This window comes from Notothenia coriiceps, unplaced genomic scaffold (genome assembly GCF_000735185.1).
Source record: "Notothenia coriiceps isolate Sejong01 unplaced genomic scaffold, NC01 NC01_scaffold00034246, whole genome shotgun sequence".
Classification (NCBI taxonomy): Eukaryota; Metazoa; Chordata; class Actinopteri; order Perciformes; family Nototheniidae; genus Notothenia; species Notothenia coriiceps.
Genome location: NW_011366947.1, coordinates 1 through 16,410, shown reverse-complemented (window position 1 = coordinate 16,410; position 16,410 = coordinate 1). Strand labels below are relative to the sequence as shown.

The window sequence follows — 16,410 nt, the reverse complement described above, 5'->3', positions numbered from 1 at the left end:
TAAAATTATGCCTATTGTCTATAAATGAAGACTATTGTTATAGATGGATCGATAGATACATAGATAGATAGATAGATAGATAGATAGATAGATAGATGAGATGATGGATAGATGGATAGATAGATACATAGATAGATAGATAGATAGATAGATACATAGATACATAGATAGATACATAGATACATAGATAGATAGATAGATAGATACATAGATAGATACATACATAGATAGATACATAGATAGATAGATAGATAGATAGATAGATAGATAGATAGATAGATAGATAGATAGATAGATAGATAGATAGATAGATAGATAGATAGATAGATACATATCCATATATAGCTACATAGACTGGATTCCTTAACAGACAGTTGCTTAATTAAGTGTAATCCTCAATAGTCCTCTTACCTCAATCAGCAAGATGCATGTGGCTCTGGACCTCATTGGCAGAAACTCAGCATACAGTGTCACCCTTATAAGGAGGGAGATTTCACAGTCAACCTAAACTCACATCATTTATAATTCAGCGATATGTTTAGGGAGATGAATGAGGGTTACTAACGACTGTGGGGCTCCTCCGATGCCAAAGCCCACGAGTGCACGGAGGACGAGGATCCAGCCATAGACTGGTGCAAATGCACTCAGTACGCCATAGAACATGGTCCACAGCACACTCAGCGTCAGACCCTGCGTGTGCGTACAATCAAAACATAACAAGATGCTGAATAAATTAGGCGGTCAGTGTGTATGATCACTTTCTTTGATTCAGAGAACCCAAATGATAAACTTCCTATGAACTACATGGAGTTTGTCTCACAGGAAACAGAAATAAATGAATCTCCGTCAAAGATGTAATGAGAACTTACTGTTTTTCTGCCGTATTTGTCAGATATGTTTCCCCAAAGAGAGGAGCTGAGCATCATCCCAATAAACACTGCCTGCATCAGGGTTAAAGAGGATAAGGTTAATTGGACTGCAGTTTCATAAACGTGCATTGACTATAATTCCACTACACATAGCTGATATAATGCACATCCTGTCAGGCAGTACTGTAGCTTTCTATATTCTGGTGTGAGCAACAACAAGTCATTTCATGTGTTTCTTGCTTGATTATCTTATGAAAGTTGTAGAATACATCTCAATTGATAAGGGCATTTCAAAATGTGCACCTTTAAAGGATTATTCATGCAATACCCTAAGTAAAATCTACTGTAATTGTGCTCAATGTAATACTTAGAAAAGTGAATATGCTTTTGATGGTCATTCAAATCATAATTGTGCATGTCATCTAATGACATCATACTTCCTACTTTTTCACAAGGTTGTCACTGTTCAATACAAGCACTTAAGCAATCCCTAAGCACTTAGCCAATAACTATCAGGACAGTCATAGCCCTGCAAGCAAGAGCACTTTACAAACAGTAGAGCCATTACCGATGTAAGAAGTGCCACCTGGAGGCTGGACAGCTTCCATTCACAGTGGAGCTGAGGGGCTAAGATGCAGAGGATCATCATCTCCATGGCATCGGCCATCTGAGCAAACAGCAGACAACACAGAGACACATAAGATGTATTAACATACACAGACAGCAAGTGACCGTGTATTTTCAAAGAGCGGCTCTTACCCAGGCCAGACCAGTGAGGATGGAGAGCTTCCATTGAAAGGTCCCAAAGCCGATGGCCTCTACGGCATCCTCCACCATGAATGTGTCTGGGGGAATGAAGAAGTATTTAAAGCGGTATTCAAGAAATCAGCATAAACATTCTCCTCTGTCAGAACCTGAAGCTGTACACCTGAGTGTGAGCGCATTGGACGATGATATGTAATAATGTGGTATCTTGGAAACATCGTTAGGTCTGTGACATCACACGTCTGAATGATCAAACAATTTGTATTCTCTGCATTCTTCTGATGATGGTGTTCATGTAACATTGGAAACAGATCTAAAAAGTAATTTATTGTCTTAAATCACGTTCCTTTGGGAAGGTGAGTATGAGTTTACAGGCAAGAAAAATCACATCTTATCCGACCCACATCGTCCATCCAGACTTCCAGCTCTTACCTTATGGTAGGAGATGTAGGGTTCCTACAAGAAGGCTGATATACAAACAGTCATTTCTACCAATTTCCATTCAGCTTTTCAACAAACAATTGTAATGTATAGTTTAAATGTCGGCCATGGGGTTTGTGCAAAAGGGCGTCAGTGTCAGTATGTTGTCTGTGTATGTATGTGCAAACTTGTATCGTATATTGAAGTCATACTGTACCATCAGTCGGATTGGCAAACTCCCGAGGAACCGGAGCTCCGTCTGTAAGAGCCACAGACTCCAGATCAGTCTGCTCGGCGATCCTGATAACCTGTTCTCTGTTCTCTCCATCATCCTCTGAGCGTATGCTCTCACCTGTACGACGGAAGCGGACAACACTACAAAAAGAAAGTAAAAGCATAGGATATTTAACATCTCTACAATATGCCTGATCAGGGGAGTCAGAAATCGAGTGCCAGGGCAAAGCTGAGTGCAGACGAGGCTGTTGCCTAGGTGATATGAGGTTTTTCCGGCTGTGATTTTGTGAATGGGTGGTAATACCATCCTATTGGGGAACCATGTCAGGCCAACTGAGAGCTCTCTGCACTTTTCTGCTCAGCACTGAGATGTGCATGTTGTTTACAGCTATAATCGTCTTCAGCATGCAGATAATGATGGTTCATTAAGGATGAAACACTATACTAGAACTGTGATAGAGGCAGTGAGGTCCTAATCACTGTAATCACATGACATGGACTGGAAATGGGGAGTCACTGATGCAGATGAGTTTGTGTGATGAAATGTGTGTATTGTACTGTAAAACACTATCATTTTCATTTTCAAGTTCTTTATGATGAAATACAAGTGATATCCAACTCCCTGGAAATATATATTTTCTTTCTTTTGTTGTGCTTATTCCAAATCCATAATTGTAAATATTTGATTAACAAACAAGTACATTAAACGATTCACATTTTAATTATGTTGTGTTATTTTTGTGGAAAGACATCGTTATTTGACTGCACGTCTAGTGAAATGTCCCTCATGACGGCCAGCTTTTAGCTAAATGTAAAAGGCTCCAGCAGAGAAATAAATCACATAAGGCACTGAGTCATGACAGTAAACACAATTACTTAATTAATTAAGTTCACACCAAACTTAGCTTAGAAATCAGAGCAAAACTGCTTAGTATTAATAAACAAAAACAAAATAGTCTTCTTAAGTGAAATGCGAAACAAACTGCTAGATGCATGTGAACATGTTAAGTTGTTTTAATTTATTTGTTATGAATTTTTATTATAACTGCACAAATACTTTAAAATGAATGACTGCTGCTTTTAAGGAATTTGAGGCTATTTGTGGTCCAGAGAGCTAATCAGACGACGCGAGGCTGTCAGAGGGCGACGCGTCCGCCAAACATGCTGTCACGGTGGGAAATGGAGTGAATAAAAAACAAACAAAGGCACCAATGTTTTTCCGATGGAAGTATTACTCACGGCAGCTGTCTCAGTTGGAACAGATCATCGTCCATTTTGATGTTTTCTGGCTGATGGGATCATCGCCGTTTACATTATCACGACGAGCTGCGAATGATTTCAGCACCGAGGAGAGCTACCTGCTCAGCGAGCCCGCCTCAGCCAATGAGAGGCCGCCCTGCGCGACTCACCGCGAGACACAGGAAGGGGGGGGGGGGGGGGGNGAGTGGATAGGATGATGAGCCCAGGGGGATCTGACACTTTCTTATGTATTTATTCAAGAACATATATTAACATCATATATTTTTTATATAAAGAAGTTCACATCAGGGGTAGACGTGTTTATGTTTGTATGTCTTCATGTGGAACCTACTGCTGCAGGTTTCCCTTGAAAAAGAGATCATTGATCTCAATGGGATTTCACCTGGATAAATAAAGGTTTTGAATTGAATTGAATTGACGTCAATAAGTAAAAAGCCATAATAAAATGTGCCTAAAATGTCAGAATCAGAATCACATTTTTTGCCAGGTACATTTACAAATACAAGGAATTTGCTTTGGTTTTTGGTGGTGCAAATATAAACGACATAAAAAAATACGGTTTAAAAGGTCAAAAATATAAGTAAGTCAGTAAGTAAATGTATATAAAAAACACAGTAACATTACAAATGAATAAAGACAAATATTTACACCAAGTTTAAATGTAAAAAATAATCTAAAAACACAGATAAAAATTCCTTGTATATGTAAACGTACCTGTCAAACTTGATTCTGACTCCTACTTTTTGTCGTAGCCTTATTTTATTATGGCTATAAATACATGTATTGTTTACTTTTCCACATCTACCATTCATATATTGCTCCTCCTGTTCTGGACCTTGTACTTTCCCATTATGTATTGTTTAGTATGTCTATTGTATGTTTCTTGTAATGTAAAACCTACTCGGTACTTTAGACAATAACTGAAGTTTATAGGCCTTGTACATTTTGTTTTTCGGAAATTGCATTAAAACAAAGATAATTCATAATGCTTGATACACGCATTTTAATTGCATTAAAACAATTGGAACACAAATTACAATAAAATAAAAAATGAAATAATTCAAAGTAAAGATCCCAGAGATAGAGCAAATGATGCAGAGGAGAAAACAAATAAAATACCAACAGGCTAGACAAAAAAGCAAATAAACATTAATGTGAAGGCAGAATGTGGAATTATGGTGGTATCTAAGCAACCGTGTTTTAAAAAATATATATATTTATTACAGCATTCATTTAAAAATAAGTATATTCTCCGGATGTTGTTATGAACTTCTGTTGTTGTTTATTTTCAAACATTTCGAACAGTATTAAGACTCATAACAACTTCAGAAATATATTGCCAGCCCTTCCTTGAGAGAGAGAGTAAATCTAAAGAATAAACCGTGTCATGAAACAATCCACCTCAGCATCTCGGTACGCTTCTTCAGCGGTGAGTTCTCTAATGATTTCATTGATGTGCGCAACCTGTGCGCAACACGCATTTTGCTGGTCGGACTGTTAACTGTGAACACATCGGTGCTCTCTCCCATTATGTCCTTCCTGAAACCAGACATGGCCCCACAAACTGGAGTTCCGCCATGAAAGCAGCAGGATGTTGTGGTGCAGACCTGAAAGCTCTGATAAGCTTGTGAAGGAGTTTCTTGGCTCTGGACAAATCGTCAGGTAGAAGCTCTCCTCTGGCAGAAACATCACATACAGATTATTTATAGTGCAAGGGGTCAGGAGTTGAGCAGGTCATGACGCGTTCGACCTAAAGTGAAACATGCGCACCCACTGAGTCCGGGTTAAGTTGCTAAACCTGCTAACGAGAAACACAGCAATGAGAAGTGTCACTTATATTTCTAGATAGTAGCTTTGGGTCTGTATCAAAGGAGGCAACAGAGCAGTCGAGGGCACACTATTAACCTCGATGTTGTCGGTAAGTTAGCCTAAAGCTAGCTCTGCTGCTGCTGCATGCTAATGGTGGTGTTAGCTGCTTCGTAGTGGTAGTTATACACGCAAGGTGTAAAGTAAACAATAGATTTACTCAAGTACTCTACTTAGAGGTGTGAAGAAACTGAAGTGGAAGACGTACTCGGATATTGTACTTGAGTAAAAGTAGAAGTACCAGAGTGTAGGAAATTAATACTCTGTTGAAAGTAAAAGTCCTGTATTCAACATTTGACTCAAGTAAAAGTACACAACTATTGTCATCAACATGTTGTAGTACTTATTATGCAAATTGGTCCATTTCAGAATGATATATATGATATTTTTTTATTATAAATATTGATGCATTAAATTGTTATCAAAGCTGGTAAAGGTGCAGCTAGTTTTAATTCAAGTGAAACTAAAGTCTTATTTAAGTGTAGATTATATTTCAAATTATTTATCCAAATCTGCAAAGTAACTAAAGGTATTAAATAAATGTAGTGGAGTACAAGTAGACTTTACTTCGCTACTTTTATATAACAGCTTTTAGCTACCTTTAACAAAATGCATCACTAGGGGCCACCCCTTATATCACAAAAGAGTCAAATTATTCAAATATATTACAAAAAGTCAGAACTTTGTTTGTCTACAACAGTAAAATGCTACTTGATGCAACAAGAGGACTTTTACTCTTCATAGTTTAAGTACTTTTAGCTGATAATACCTTTGTGCTTTTACTTAAATAAGATTTATTTGACTTTGTTTTAATCTTTATTCGCTCAATGTTTGTTTTTGTTTGCTTTATTGTTTTTTTTACCCAGAAACGGTCAAAGGTTAACGTTTATGGATAAGATTACATCACAAATACTATTTGCTTTGTGCTCTCTATTCGGCAGTGCCAGACGGCTTATCAGGGTGTTTTATGTTTTATTATTTTAACTTCTTAGTGAACTGAACTATTTAATCAACACACATATTCTGATTTGTCAGTTTGTTAGGTATACTCGGCTGTATCTAAAAACAGTTTAATGAATAAGTCCTGAAACTAATTCTGATCAAATGTGAATTTTTGTGTGGATACAGTTTTAGCCAGTTGACATAAATGTATGATCGTTTTGGAGATGCAGGTGTTGGGCACTGGAAAAACACATCAGTATCATTATTGCATCGTAATCGAGAACACTGATGTATGAAAGTTTATATTTACCTGCTACCATCCCGCCTTACTTATTCTTATCACCTGTTGTGTATATCCCCTTCATTCAAAATCATCCATTGTGCGTCATTAACATAATGTTTTCTTTTCAGAAACAAAATGATAAAGAACTGGGGTGTCATCGGGGGGGTAGCTGCTGCGGTTGCAGCTGGAGTCTATGTGTTGTGGGGCCCAATTACAGATAGAAGGAAGAGAAAGAGAGGTAAGAGTCAGAGGGAACGTTTCATACACAGATTATATGCAGAGAACCGGTTGAAGATCAGGAACTTACAACAACCTGTGTTTTCCCTCAGGTATGGTTCCTGGTGTGTTGAACTTAGGCAACACCTGCTTCCTGAACTCTTTGCTTCAGGGTTTGGCAGCATGTCCGTCTTTCATCCGGTGGCTGGAGACGGTAATAGGATTGCCTCCAACCCAGTCCTGCAATCAGGACAATCAGCTGTCCACGACACTGCTCCAGCTACTCAATGGTATATACAACCAGCCTGTGGTTTAACAAGTGTGGTATTTATCCAATGTGGACAAAGAATCCAACCATTCAGCTGTCTTTGTCATATTTGATATGATAGTTCAGTCAGAAAGCAAACTGTCTGCAGAGTGAAAGACGCAGAATAGAGTTTGCGTTTAAACACAGAGAAAGAAGAAAGGGGGGGTCAAGCTTGATAATGAAAGGAGCATGCTAGCAGTAAGGGAGGCAGTATCAGGAAGCTATAGGTCAAACTGTTACATAGAGTGTAACAAATAACATTGTAAGAATCTTCTTAAAAAGGACAATTCTCTAGCTAAGCAAAGACATTCAAGCCAGTAAAGAGATAAACATTAGCAAGTAAGAATCATAATATTAAAGTCCTTGTATCGTTTTTTCTGTTCCACAAGTCACCAGAGCGTAGTAAACGTGCGGTGTTCATTCATATTTCTAATGAGGATGGTGATGGTGACTGCTCTGACAGGTCTGTCCAGAGACGAGCCGGGGGAAGAAGATGTTCTCGATGCCGGGTGCCTCCTGGATGTTCTCCGACTGTACCGCTGGCACATCAGTTCCTTTGAAGAGCAGGTTAGTCAATAATGTTTTTAGGTGGTGTTTCCTTGATATTTTCATACATCATGTTTGGTGCATTGTTTCATGTATTGACCGTTTTCTGTCTGTTTGTTTGTCCGTCCCCTCTCAGGATGCACATGAGCTCTTTCATGTTCTTACGTCTTCTCTGGATGAGGAGCGGGATCGTCAGTCGAAAATCGTTCCCTTGTTTGACATGCAGTCCCTCGAGGCAAGTTTCTCTCATTATCTTAAAACAGCACTCACATGCTCTACAGAAGCTGCACCTAATATACTGTATAACCATAGACTGATATAAACAGTCCATGCCCTCAGCCAGTGGGCCTCAGAGCGCCATCTAGTGGCCGTGGAGGTTATGACAAATTGTAACGTCGTTGAATTAAAAAAATCAATGTTTTAATGTGCCGAAGAGAAAACAAATAAATAAAAAAACATGAAATAAAGTCACCATGCCAAAGCTAACACATTATGTATCCATTTTTTGTTTCATAAAACTGTTTATGTTTTATGTTTTATGAAACAAAAAATGGATTTTGTAGACCAGACAGCGCCAGTCCAACTCCAAAGGAAATGTGACCCTTAAGACATTACATTTGGATTCCTAATGGCTGCCAGTGATGGGTGAGGGTTAGCAGAATATTGATTTTGATCATTAACACTGATGGTGGCAAAAGGCCTTTTTACAGCCCAGTTTATTTGATCTCCTTTTTTGTTTAATTACTTATTTTCTCAATTGTTTAGGAAGGTATATGTTGGCCTTCAGTTATAAAAGGTTGAGAATCAGTTTGCACTTTGGAGCATCGGTTGTATGGATGGAAGCACCATTTCAAACCAAATTCTGCCTCCTACACCCTTATAAAAGTGAAATGTTAGTATGTGAACTGCAGCAGTGTTTAAGAGTGTCACAAATAACAATCTGGTTAATCAGTGTATGTGTTTGTTTAATACCAGAGCATTCCTGATCAAGATGAGAAAACTATGACCTGCAGAAGTCGAGGTAAAGAAACATGAAATGATGTAGATGTGAATATCAAACTGGAACTTATTTCATCTGTATTCCTTTTGACTTTTTCAGCCCCTCTGCATCCGATACCAAGTCCTTGGAAGTCTCAGAATCCTTTTCATGGTTGTTTAACAAGCAATATGTCATGCAAGCGCTGCGAACAACAAGTAGGTGTTCTGTTTTTTCGGACAGGAAAGGATTGTTGTACTTTTTCTTTGTTGATTTATTCCTCTCCTTTGCTTTTGGTTAGAGTCCGGTGCGGTACGACTCATTTGAGAGCCTTTCCCTGTCCATCCCTTTGCCTCAGTGGGTAAGAAAGATTTTAGGAACACGTTAATACTAAAAGTTATTATGGTATCACAACTCAATAAGGATTTTTGGTGTTCTGTTTGTCATCCTTTGATCAGGGTCGACCTGTCTCTCTAGATCAGTGTCTTCAACATTTTATCTCTTCGGAAACCATCAAAGAAGTGGATTGTGAAAACTGCACCAAGGTACACTGAAGTATCTGTCTTGCCTACTTCTGGTAGTCAACTTAAGAAATAAGAATAGAATCAAAGCGAGGCAACTCTTGTGAAAAACCTACAAATGTTTGAATTGTTTTTATTTTGTCTCATTTCCCCTCAGCTTCAACAAGGGACCTCAGTAAATGGCGAAGTTCTTGGAAGCCAGAGGACAACATTTGTTAAACAGCTTAAACTGGGAAAGGTGACTGTCATTTTTATTAATATCACTATGCAATTACCTGATTAATAATACACTGTGAAAGCTTGTTTGTGCCCAATTTAGTAGATCAAAACTTCCCTTTTATTTCTTAGTGAAAGATGTTTGAAGTTTTTTCCCTTCTTCCTCCCTCTGCTAGCTCCCCCAATGCCTCTGCATCCATTTACAAAGGCTGACGTGGTCCAACGAAGGCTCCCCCATCAAGAGACCGGAGCATGTGCAGTTTACAGAGTATCTCTCGATGGGCCGCTACAAACACAACGCTCACACACACAGAAGTCAGCGGATCAAATGTGCTCTGAACCCCAAAAAGGCAGAAGGTTCAGACGATTCCACGGAAAAGCTCTCGGCTAACGGCACTGGTGTGTTTCCTGAACTCTTTGATATCATTTGCTTCAGAATCCATTTTTTTGTCTTCATGCATTTTGTTTCTCTTTTGTCTTCCAGGAGCAGAGCATCCGGACAACAATAACAAACCTTTTTCCAACGGAACATTTTCCTCTGTGTTTCTTCAGTCTCCTGGCTTGAACCCACAGCACGGCTTCACAAATGACTTCAGGTAACCTCAATGTCAAGATGCAACATTACAATGAATACAATGCATATCAAGCTATTCTGAGCTGTGGTGCTAATCAAAGCCCCTCTGTACAGCACAGAGACCAGAGGCCTGTACTACGAAGCCGGTTCAACCTAACCTGGGTATGCACAAACGCGCTCTCGCTAAACGGTCCTACGACGTGGGTTATCAACTCAGTAACTCAAACCAGGGTTTCTCTGTCCGGCTGAGTGCGCGTTCACATGAAAGGGGCGGGGTTAGCAACATTTGGCCACAAACATGGAGAAGCCAGCGCCATATAGAGAGATTCTATCTATATGGCGCTGGGAGAAGCGTACTGACAGCGCAGCGTCATACTTCCTCAATGAAAGTGAACTATAATATTAGACAAATATGAAGAAGTTAAACTTTAAACATCCATGACTTAAAGACTTTATCCAGGATCAAAGCCACATTGCCCTTCTGTTCCACGGGAGGTTTCTGTCCTCCCTGAGCTCGCCTTAGGACACCTGCACCTGCAAGGTGAATACAGCTGGTAAAAGAAAAAGTGTTTGAATGCGTACATTAACAGGTTTATGATATCACTGCCCCGTCTAAGACACGAGTGGATCTGACTTTAATTACATTTGACTCGAGTGTTTCGTCAACTTAATGTGTTGCTTAAAATAATACTTGTGCATACAGTATGTGACACTGTGAGTGTTGCACGGACAGATACGGCTCAGCTGACTCAGATAAGGAGATATATGATACATTATGATGTGATATGCTGCGGACTGTACTTAATGTTACTCTGATCTGGTTACTTATGTTGTGGCAGATATTTAAGTAAGCTTTCTTAACGCTAATGTTATAATAGTCAGATTGCTCTGAAGATGGGAGGTGATATTCTATTAATGTTCACGTTCACACAGTCGGTTGATTTTTGCCGGCCGTCTTTCCTGCAACGGCAGTTTTTCTGAATTTTCTTTCTTCTGTAATATGACTTGATCGCTTTAAACTCTGCACTCTGAGCTCTGATTGGTCAGCAGGCAGTGCTTTCACTGAGTTGATCTCTTATCCTGGAACCTAACCTGCTCCGGAGCAGGCTAGCCGTTCAGCATAAGTTACCATGGAGATCTAGCCCGGTAAAAAGTGAACCAGCGTCGTAGGATTTGAAACCCCGAGTTTTCCCTGAAGTTAGCCCGCTAAGTGAAAATCCAGCTTCGTAGTACAGGCCTCTGGCATCTATGCAACAAGGTTTTTCTTGTTGGCTCATAGAGACTTACAAGAAACATAGTGTTTTTATTTAAAACTAAACACAGGGAAGAAGTGTCACTTTTTATGCTTTTATATATCTGGAACAAACTCTAAGAAAACTGCAGGCCTGCTGCAGCCCTTACTAACTTTAAGTCAAAAGTGAATACTTTTCTGTATCTGTACCTATTCTATTCTCTTGCTATTTTAACAACTGTTTAAATGTAACCTTATATTCTGCTTATTCTACACTAGGTCTTAATGCTTTAAATTGCCTTGTTGTTGAAATACGCTTTCGAAATAAGGCGTTCAAGGCTTTTATTAGTCATACGTCCGTGCATAGCTACAGTTTAGTTATGACGATGAAAATCTTAAGTCACAGGCTCCTCCAACAGTGCAACACAATAAAACTGAAAAACTGAAAAAAATAGTGCAAGTAAATACAAAAAAGTAAATTGGTGCAATAAGGGTCTTTATACAAGCTTTGCCTTTAAAATGCATCGTTCTGCATATCTCAAAGGTTCAAAGGGCTTTATTGTCATTTGCTCAGTAGCTACAGTGTAGATATGCAATGAGAAACGGTACACAGGCTCCTACAACAATGCAACATAAATATGAATAAAACAAATGAAAACACGATAAAAATAGTGCACATGCAGCGTTGGAGAGGAGCTCGAGACACGGCAGCCCTCCACGGCGCAGCATCATATCTGTTCTGATTGTAGCGTCTCTCCTCCCAGTTCTACAGAGTACCTTTTCCAGCTCACGGCCGTGCTGGTGCACCACGGCGACATGCACTCGGGACACTTCGTGACGTACCGCCGCAGCCCCTGCTCAGCCCGCCCCTCCTCACCCTTCAGCTCCCAGTGGCTCTGGGTGTCCGACGACTCGGTTCGAAAAGCCAGCCTCCAAGAGGTGCTGTCGTCCAACGCCTACATGCTCTTCTACGAGAGAGTCCGGAGGCTGGACCTCGCTCCGCGCTCGGAGGAGTAACACCGACTGCTGCCTGTCCATCAAACTGTCCCCGCTGTGTGTGTGGCCGTCAGGAGGGTTATGACTTTGTGACAATGAGACCAGGGAGGAACGTCATCCTGGGGTCACCGTGGTGTTTCTCTTACATCATGGATCACAGCAACATGTTGGACATCGTTGAATTGTGTCTTCTGAATCAGGGTTGGAAGGGCTGGGGAATATTAAAATATGCAGATTGAAAAAAAAAAAAAAAATCTTTCTTCATCTAACATCATGACAGTTTGAAACTTCATGTGAAAAATAATATAGCAAACGCCACAGTAATGATTTTATTTCAAAAGGTAAATATTCAAACTCACCAAAGGAAAAAACTGACATTAACCCACTGACTAACCATCAACCCCGGTTTGATATTAAATCCACGAGTGGACACTTTGCCTCCTCCAGAGCGGGATGCTCTCAATCCCAAAGATTATGGACCTGCAGGATTTTTTTGTCAAATATCTTTGATCGTGCAAAATGCAATACTTTCACATGTGTTACAGTTTCTGTCATGCAGCGTTTTGGCTTCAGTGGGACAAAAAACAGGAACATTTGACAAGTGCACTCTAAAGTGACAGCCCTGCTAATCATTGTTCATGTGTAACGCTTACTGAACTCTGGCATTTCTATGATGCTGTGTAATGTTCCTGTTATTGTGTAACCACTGCCTGTTCACACTGAAGTAGCTAAAGTAAGTATTCGTTATTAGAATTTGTTGCATATTATGATGTCAATTAGGTATAACTTTCCCCAACTGTGGTTCTCATAAAAACGAATCAGCCTAATCATTGCTAGCAGTGTATGTCAAACTATTGGAATTAATGTTTCTATGGACTTTTTTCACAAGAGGTTGCATTTGGTATGTTTCTATTGATCCAAGAGTCCTCACATTGTCATGATTTGCAGAGTTGAGGTCAAAGTGCCATGTTGTCTTTAATGTTCAATATGTTTATTGTTTAACACATTAAGCCATGTGTGCTAAATATGATGTTAACACACTATAATGCATCAAAGCCATCTTGCTTGGTGTTGATGCTAAAAAGTGTATTAATCAGGTCTTTGGGCAAGTTATCCTGAATATTAATAATGACGTGAAGCTGCCGATTTGCTCCTACCAAACCAGTCAAATGGAGAAATGGCCTGGTTCAGAACCTCTTGTTAATGTTTGCAATTTGCACTGATGTATATTAACGTGAGTGTGTGTGTTTGCGTACAATCTGTAAAGGTGATTGTTTTCAGGTATTAAAAAATCAATCAATCAATTTAGAGTTTTATTTTTTACATATTCAGATCATTATTAATATCATTGTCAGAGATTGTGTGCCAGCAGAGATGCTGAAGATCAGCCCACACTTACTGACCTGTCCTTGACCCAAACACTACAAGACTTTCAAGTGTTACCAAATATTTCAAACTAATTATTTTCTCTGTAGAGATGTACATTTCTCAAAAAGAAATACAATGCATAATTTCAAGTGTTTTTTAGTGCCAAATGCTGACTCTCAAAATCATCTTCTGATTCATCATTTACAGATAACTGCCAACATCTGCCAGGGATGGATCAGAAGCCAATTTAAAAACATTTAAAACCCATCCAAATCTGAGTCCGAACAAAGTAATTCTCTTTCAATACGTTTTTTTTATTTGTAATAAGGAAAGTGTTCCATCGCTCTGGCAACGTTTCTATCTTTCTTTGGAGACATAGCCAGCTGCTTCACCATACAACTGGAGGACAAGTTACTGAAATGATAGTTTGAAATCAAGTCAGTCAGACGTTTGGGTCATTTTTAACACAAATAAGTTCACTGTAAAAAATATTCTGATTCTTAAGAGTCCAAGTAAACAGTCCTGACTTGTGCGGTCATTATAGTCTCTCAGATTCAGCTAAAAAAACATATTAGCTTAGCGTTATTTGTCCATGTGGCCAAGAACAGCATGTGACTTGTCCTTTCAGCCTTAATTGTCCCTTAGTCAGAAGGTTCTTGGACCAATGGCCAGGTTGCTAATCCCCCTGCTGGTCATTTCTTTCTGTCAACTACGATGCGTCTAAATGTGAGGTTGATGCGAGGCAGGGAACTCTTCTTGCGGACAGGCAGGCTGTGGTACCAGAAAGTGTTGGTCGGGGAGTTCATGAGGAGGAGGCTCCCGTGAGCGAGCTCCAGCTTCACGGGTTCAATCTGCCTGAGGCTCTGTTTCCCCCGAGCATCTCTGTGCCGGAAGATAAAGTCTCGTGGCGCTCCCAGAGAGATGGAGGCGATGGGACAGAGGGGGTCCAGCTCCTTCTCATCATCACGATGCTCGCCCATGTGATCCTGGCCATCTTTGTACCTGGAGGCGAGAAGAACACGTTTCAAGATTCAAAATTCAAGATTCAAAGGCTTTATTGTCATATGCACAGTAGCTACAGTGTAAATATGGACATGATCATATTATGTCCCGGCTCCTCCAACAATGCAACATAATATAGAAGACATAAACAGATTGCAAACAATGCAATAGTGCAAGATTAACATTTGAAATTGATTGAGATTTTAGCAGGGGGACAAATTTAAAACTTGTCTCTTTCCAGCTTTTATTAAAAAATGTCACCTGTTGACCAAGACGAAGTTGAACGCTCGTCCAGTTGTTTTAGTGACAGCATCCCGTATATATTCCAAGGTTGGAGTCCAAGAGTTGGCTAAACGTGTCACTCTTGAATAAGTGTAGGTGAGACCTGCATCTCCATATGTGGCTTGCTTTCTTGGTATATCGTACACCTTTCCAAACACCTGGACCTTAGCTTCTTCCCCTGGAACAAAAACAGCCACAATCGTTCAACTGTACACTACAACTCGTCCTAATGTTACAGAAAAAGGTTTGATATTGTACCTGTTGAGTACACCACCTCCTCCTCCAGCTGTTTAAAGAGGTTGTCTGCTTCTTCTTTGGAGAACAGCAGAGCATAATCACAGTCTAGTCCTTCTGCTTCTATTTTCTGCCAGGGAACAGGATGAGAAAACTCCTCATCTTCCTCATCCTGCTCCATCCCCTCATCACTCTCCAGTTTGATCTTCTTCTGTGGACTTCTGGCTTCACTAATGAAGGAGCGTTTTTTCACAAACGTTTCCATTGCAGTCACCTGTTGTCTGGGGTTCTCAGTTTAAGGATTGTTAAGGACCTGGATGACGAAAGAAAATAAAATATTATCAATTGTGAGATTTATATAAAGAACTGTGAAACAAATCTTCAGAGTGGGTCTGCATCAAGTTTACTTCTCACCAATATTATGTTTGTTATTTTTTGTTGTATTAAGTGCTTTATTATTAAGTACAATAACGCAAATCGCAATTATTTTTTTAATTAAATAACCTGTTAGCTACTAATTCATATTAATTACTAGTTATGTCTAAAATTATGTGCGATAATAGTGAAAACTGTCCCTGAGCCCAAGGTTAAAACTGTTCAAATTGTAAAACACATGTAATTTACTATGATAAAAGACACTGAAGAAGCAGTAAATCCTCACATTTCTGAACATGGAACCACATTCATTTTGGCATTTTTCTTGAAAATGACTCTTTTTCAAAATAGACGATTCATTTATTTGTAATGTGGCCCATTAATGATCCCAACATGCCTTTATGCATAACGTAAAACAAAACCAACAGCCATAATAACCAATACAACTTGTCGCAGAATAGATTACACGGTAAACTTTACACAGAATTGATGAAAACCATAGATTGTTCTCGAAGCAATGCTCGACCCTTTACTTTGGTTATGGCTAGAAAGGATCCGTGTTGTGTACAACTCTAGCGAGAGTTTGCAAGTGACGTGGCTGAATGTTTACGTTTGTCAGGCAGCCTTTCAGTTACGATCGTCAACATCAGTGGGCCACACGAAGCAAATGATAGTGAGAAGCTAAACTATCTATTAATGATGTCAATGACAGGGAGTGTGATTGTTGAAATAGGGTGTTAGCGGTCTTGCTGTTCAAAGAAGAATGACAACACTGTAGATCACCAACACTATGGTTTATTTTGTATTCACAGGCAAGTCAACGTTGTCGCAGTAAAAGTCCCAAGATAGCTCCTGGTGCAATCAAAGGTTCCCTTTCAGTGTTTTACTATTATGTCTGATGTTTCTCTATTAATATTGCTGCTGCAT

At 39.5% G+C, this 16,410-nt stretch overlaps 3 protein-coding genes across 4 annotated transcripts in view; 1 reads left to right on the top strand and 2 right to left on the bottom strand.

Moving 5' to 3' along the window:
• svopa (SV2 related protein a) overlaps positions 1 to 3,654 on the bottom strand; it is an 8,378-nt gene extending 4,724 nt beyond the window's left edge. Inside the window, exons 1-7 of the mRNA XM_010790453.1 lie at positions 3,528 to 3,654; positions 2,272 to 2,429; positions 1,629 to 1,714; positions 1,438 to 1,536; positions 870 to 941; positions 566 to 690; positions 412 to 475 (exon numbers count right to left, since the gene is read on the bottom strand). Of these exons, the coding sequence (XP_010788755.1) occupies positions 412 to 475; positions 566 to 690; positions 870 to 941; positions 1,438 to 1,536; positions 1,629 to 1,714; positions 2,272 to 2,429; positions 3,528 to 3,562 (639 nt within the window). The 5' untranslated portion in view covers positions 3,563 to 3,654. The remainder of the gene's footprint in view (positions 1 to 411; positions 476 to 565; positions 691 to 869; positions 942 to 1,437; positions 1,537 to 1,628; positions 1,715 to 2,271; positions 2,430 to 3,527) is intronic.
• Positions 3,655 to 5,100: 1,446 nt separating this feature from the next.
• LOC104962059 (ubiquitin carboxyl-terminal hydrolase 30) lies at positions 5,101 to 13,526 on the top strand. Of its 2 annotated transcripts, none has more exons than XM_010790450.1 (13): positions 5,101 to 5,210; positions 6,768 to 6,877; positions 6,969 to 7,145; positions 7,626 to 7,729; positions 7,845 to 7,943; positions 8,684 to 8,729; positions 8,808 to 8,902; positions 8,986 to 9,045; positions 9,143 to 9,229; positions 9,363 to 9,443; positions 9,598 to 9,820; positions 9,906 to 10,017; positions 11,991 to 13,526. In XM_010790450.1, the coding sequence occupies exons 1-13, from the start codon at positions 5,140 to 5,142 to the stop codon at positions 12,241 to 12,243; spliced, it is 1,518 nt and encodes a 505-aa protein (XP_010788752.1). In that variant the 5' UTR covers positions 5,101 to 5,139; the 3' UTR covers positions 12,244 to 13,526. The 2 variants fall into 2 exon arrangements, with proteins under 2 accessions (XP_010788752.1, XP_010788753.1); XM_010790451.1 differs by lacking the exon at positions 5,101 to 5,210 and adding an exon at positions 5,247 to 5,466.
• A 361-nt stretch (positions 13,527 to 13,887) lies between these two features.
• alkbh2 (alkB homolog 2, alpha-ketoglutarate dependent dioxygenase) lies at positions 13,888 to 16,157 on the bottom strand. Its single transcript, XM_010790449.1, has 4 exons — positions 15,964 to 16,157; positions 15,133 to 15,421; positions 14,854 to 15,052; positions 13,888 to 14,592 (listed from the first exon to the last, which is right to left on the bottom strand). The coding sequence occupies exons 2-4, from the start codon at positions 15,371 to 15,373 to the stop codon at positions 14,283 to 14,285; spliced, it is 750 nt and encodes a 249-aa protein (XP_010788751.1). The 5' UTR covers positions 15,374 to 15,421; positions 15,964 to 16,157; the 3' UTR covers positions 13,888 to 14,282.
• Between the last annotated feature and the right edge of the window lie 253 nt (positions 16,158 to 16,410).

What these genes read in the sequence shown, in the direction of transcription:
- LOC104962059 (XM_010790450.1), top strand. Translation starts at nt 5,140, where the DNA reads ATGTTGTGGTGCAGACCTGAAAGCTCTGATAAGCTTGTGAAGGAGTTT. An exon ending in TAGAAGGAAGAGAAAGAGAG is followed by an intron (nt 6,878 to 6,968) that starts GTAAGAGTCAGA and finishes GTTTTCCCTCAG; the next exon opens with GTATGGTTCCTGGTGTGTTG. An exon ending in TATGACCTGCAGAAGTCGAG is followed by an intron (nt 8,730 to 8,807) that starts GTAAAGAAACAT and finishes TGACTTTTTCAG; the next exon opens with CCCCTCTGCATCCGATACCA.
- alkbh2 (XM_010790449.1), bottom strand. Translation starts at nt 15,373, where the DNA reads ATGGAAACGTTTGTGAAAAAACGCTCCTTCATTAGTGAAGCCAGAAGT. An exon ending in GGAGGTGGTGTACTCAACAG is followed by an intron (nt 15,053 to 15,132) that starts GTACAATATCAA and finishes TTTTTGTTCCAG; the next exon opens with GGGAAGAAGCTAAGGTCCAG. An exon ending in AACTTCGTCTTGGTCAACAG is followed by an intron (nt 14,593 to 14,853) that starts GTGACATTTTTT and finishes TCTCGCCTCCAG; the next exon opens with GTACAAAGATGGCCAGGATC.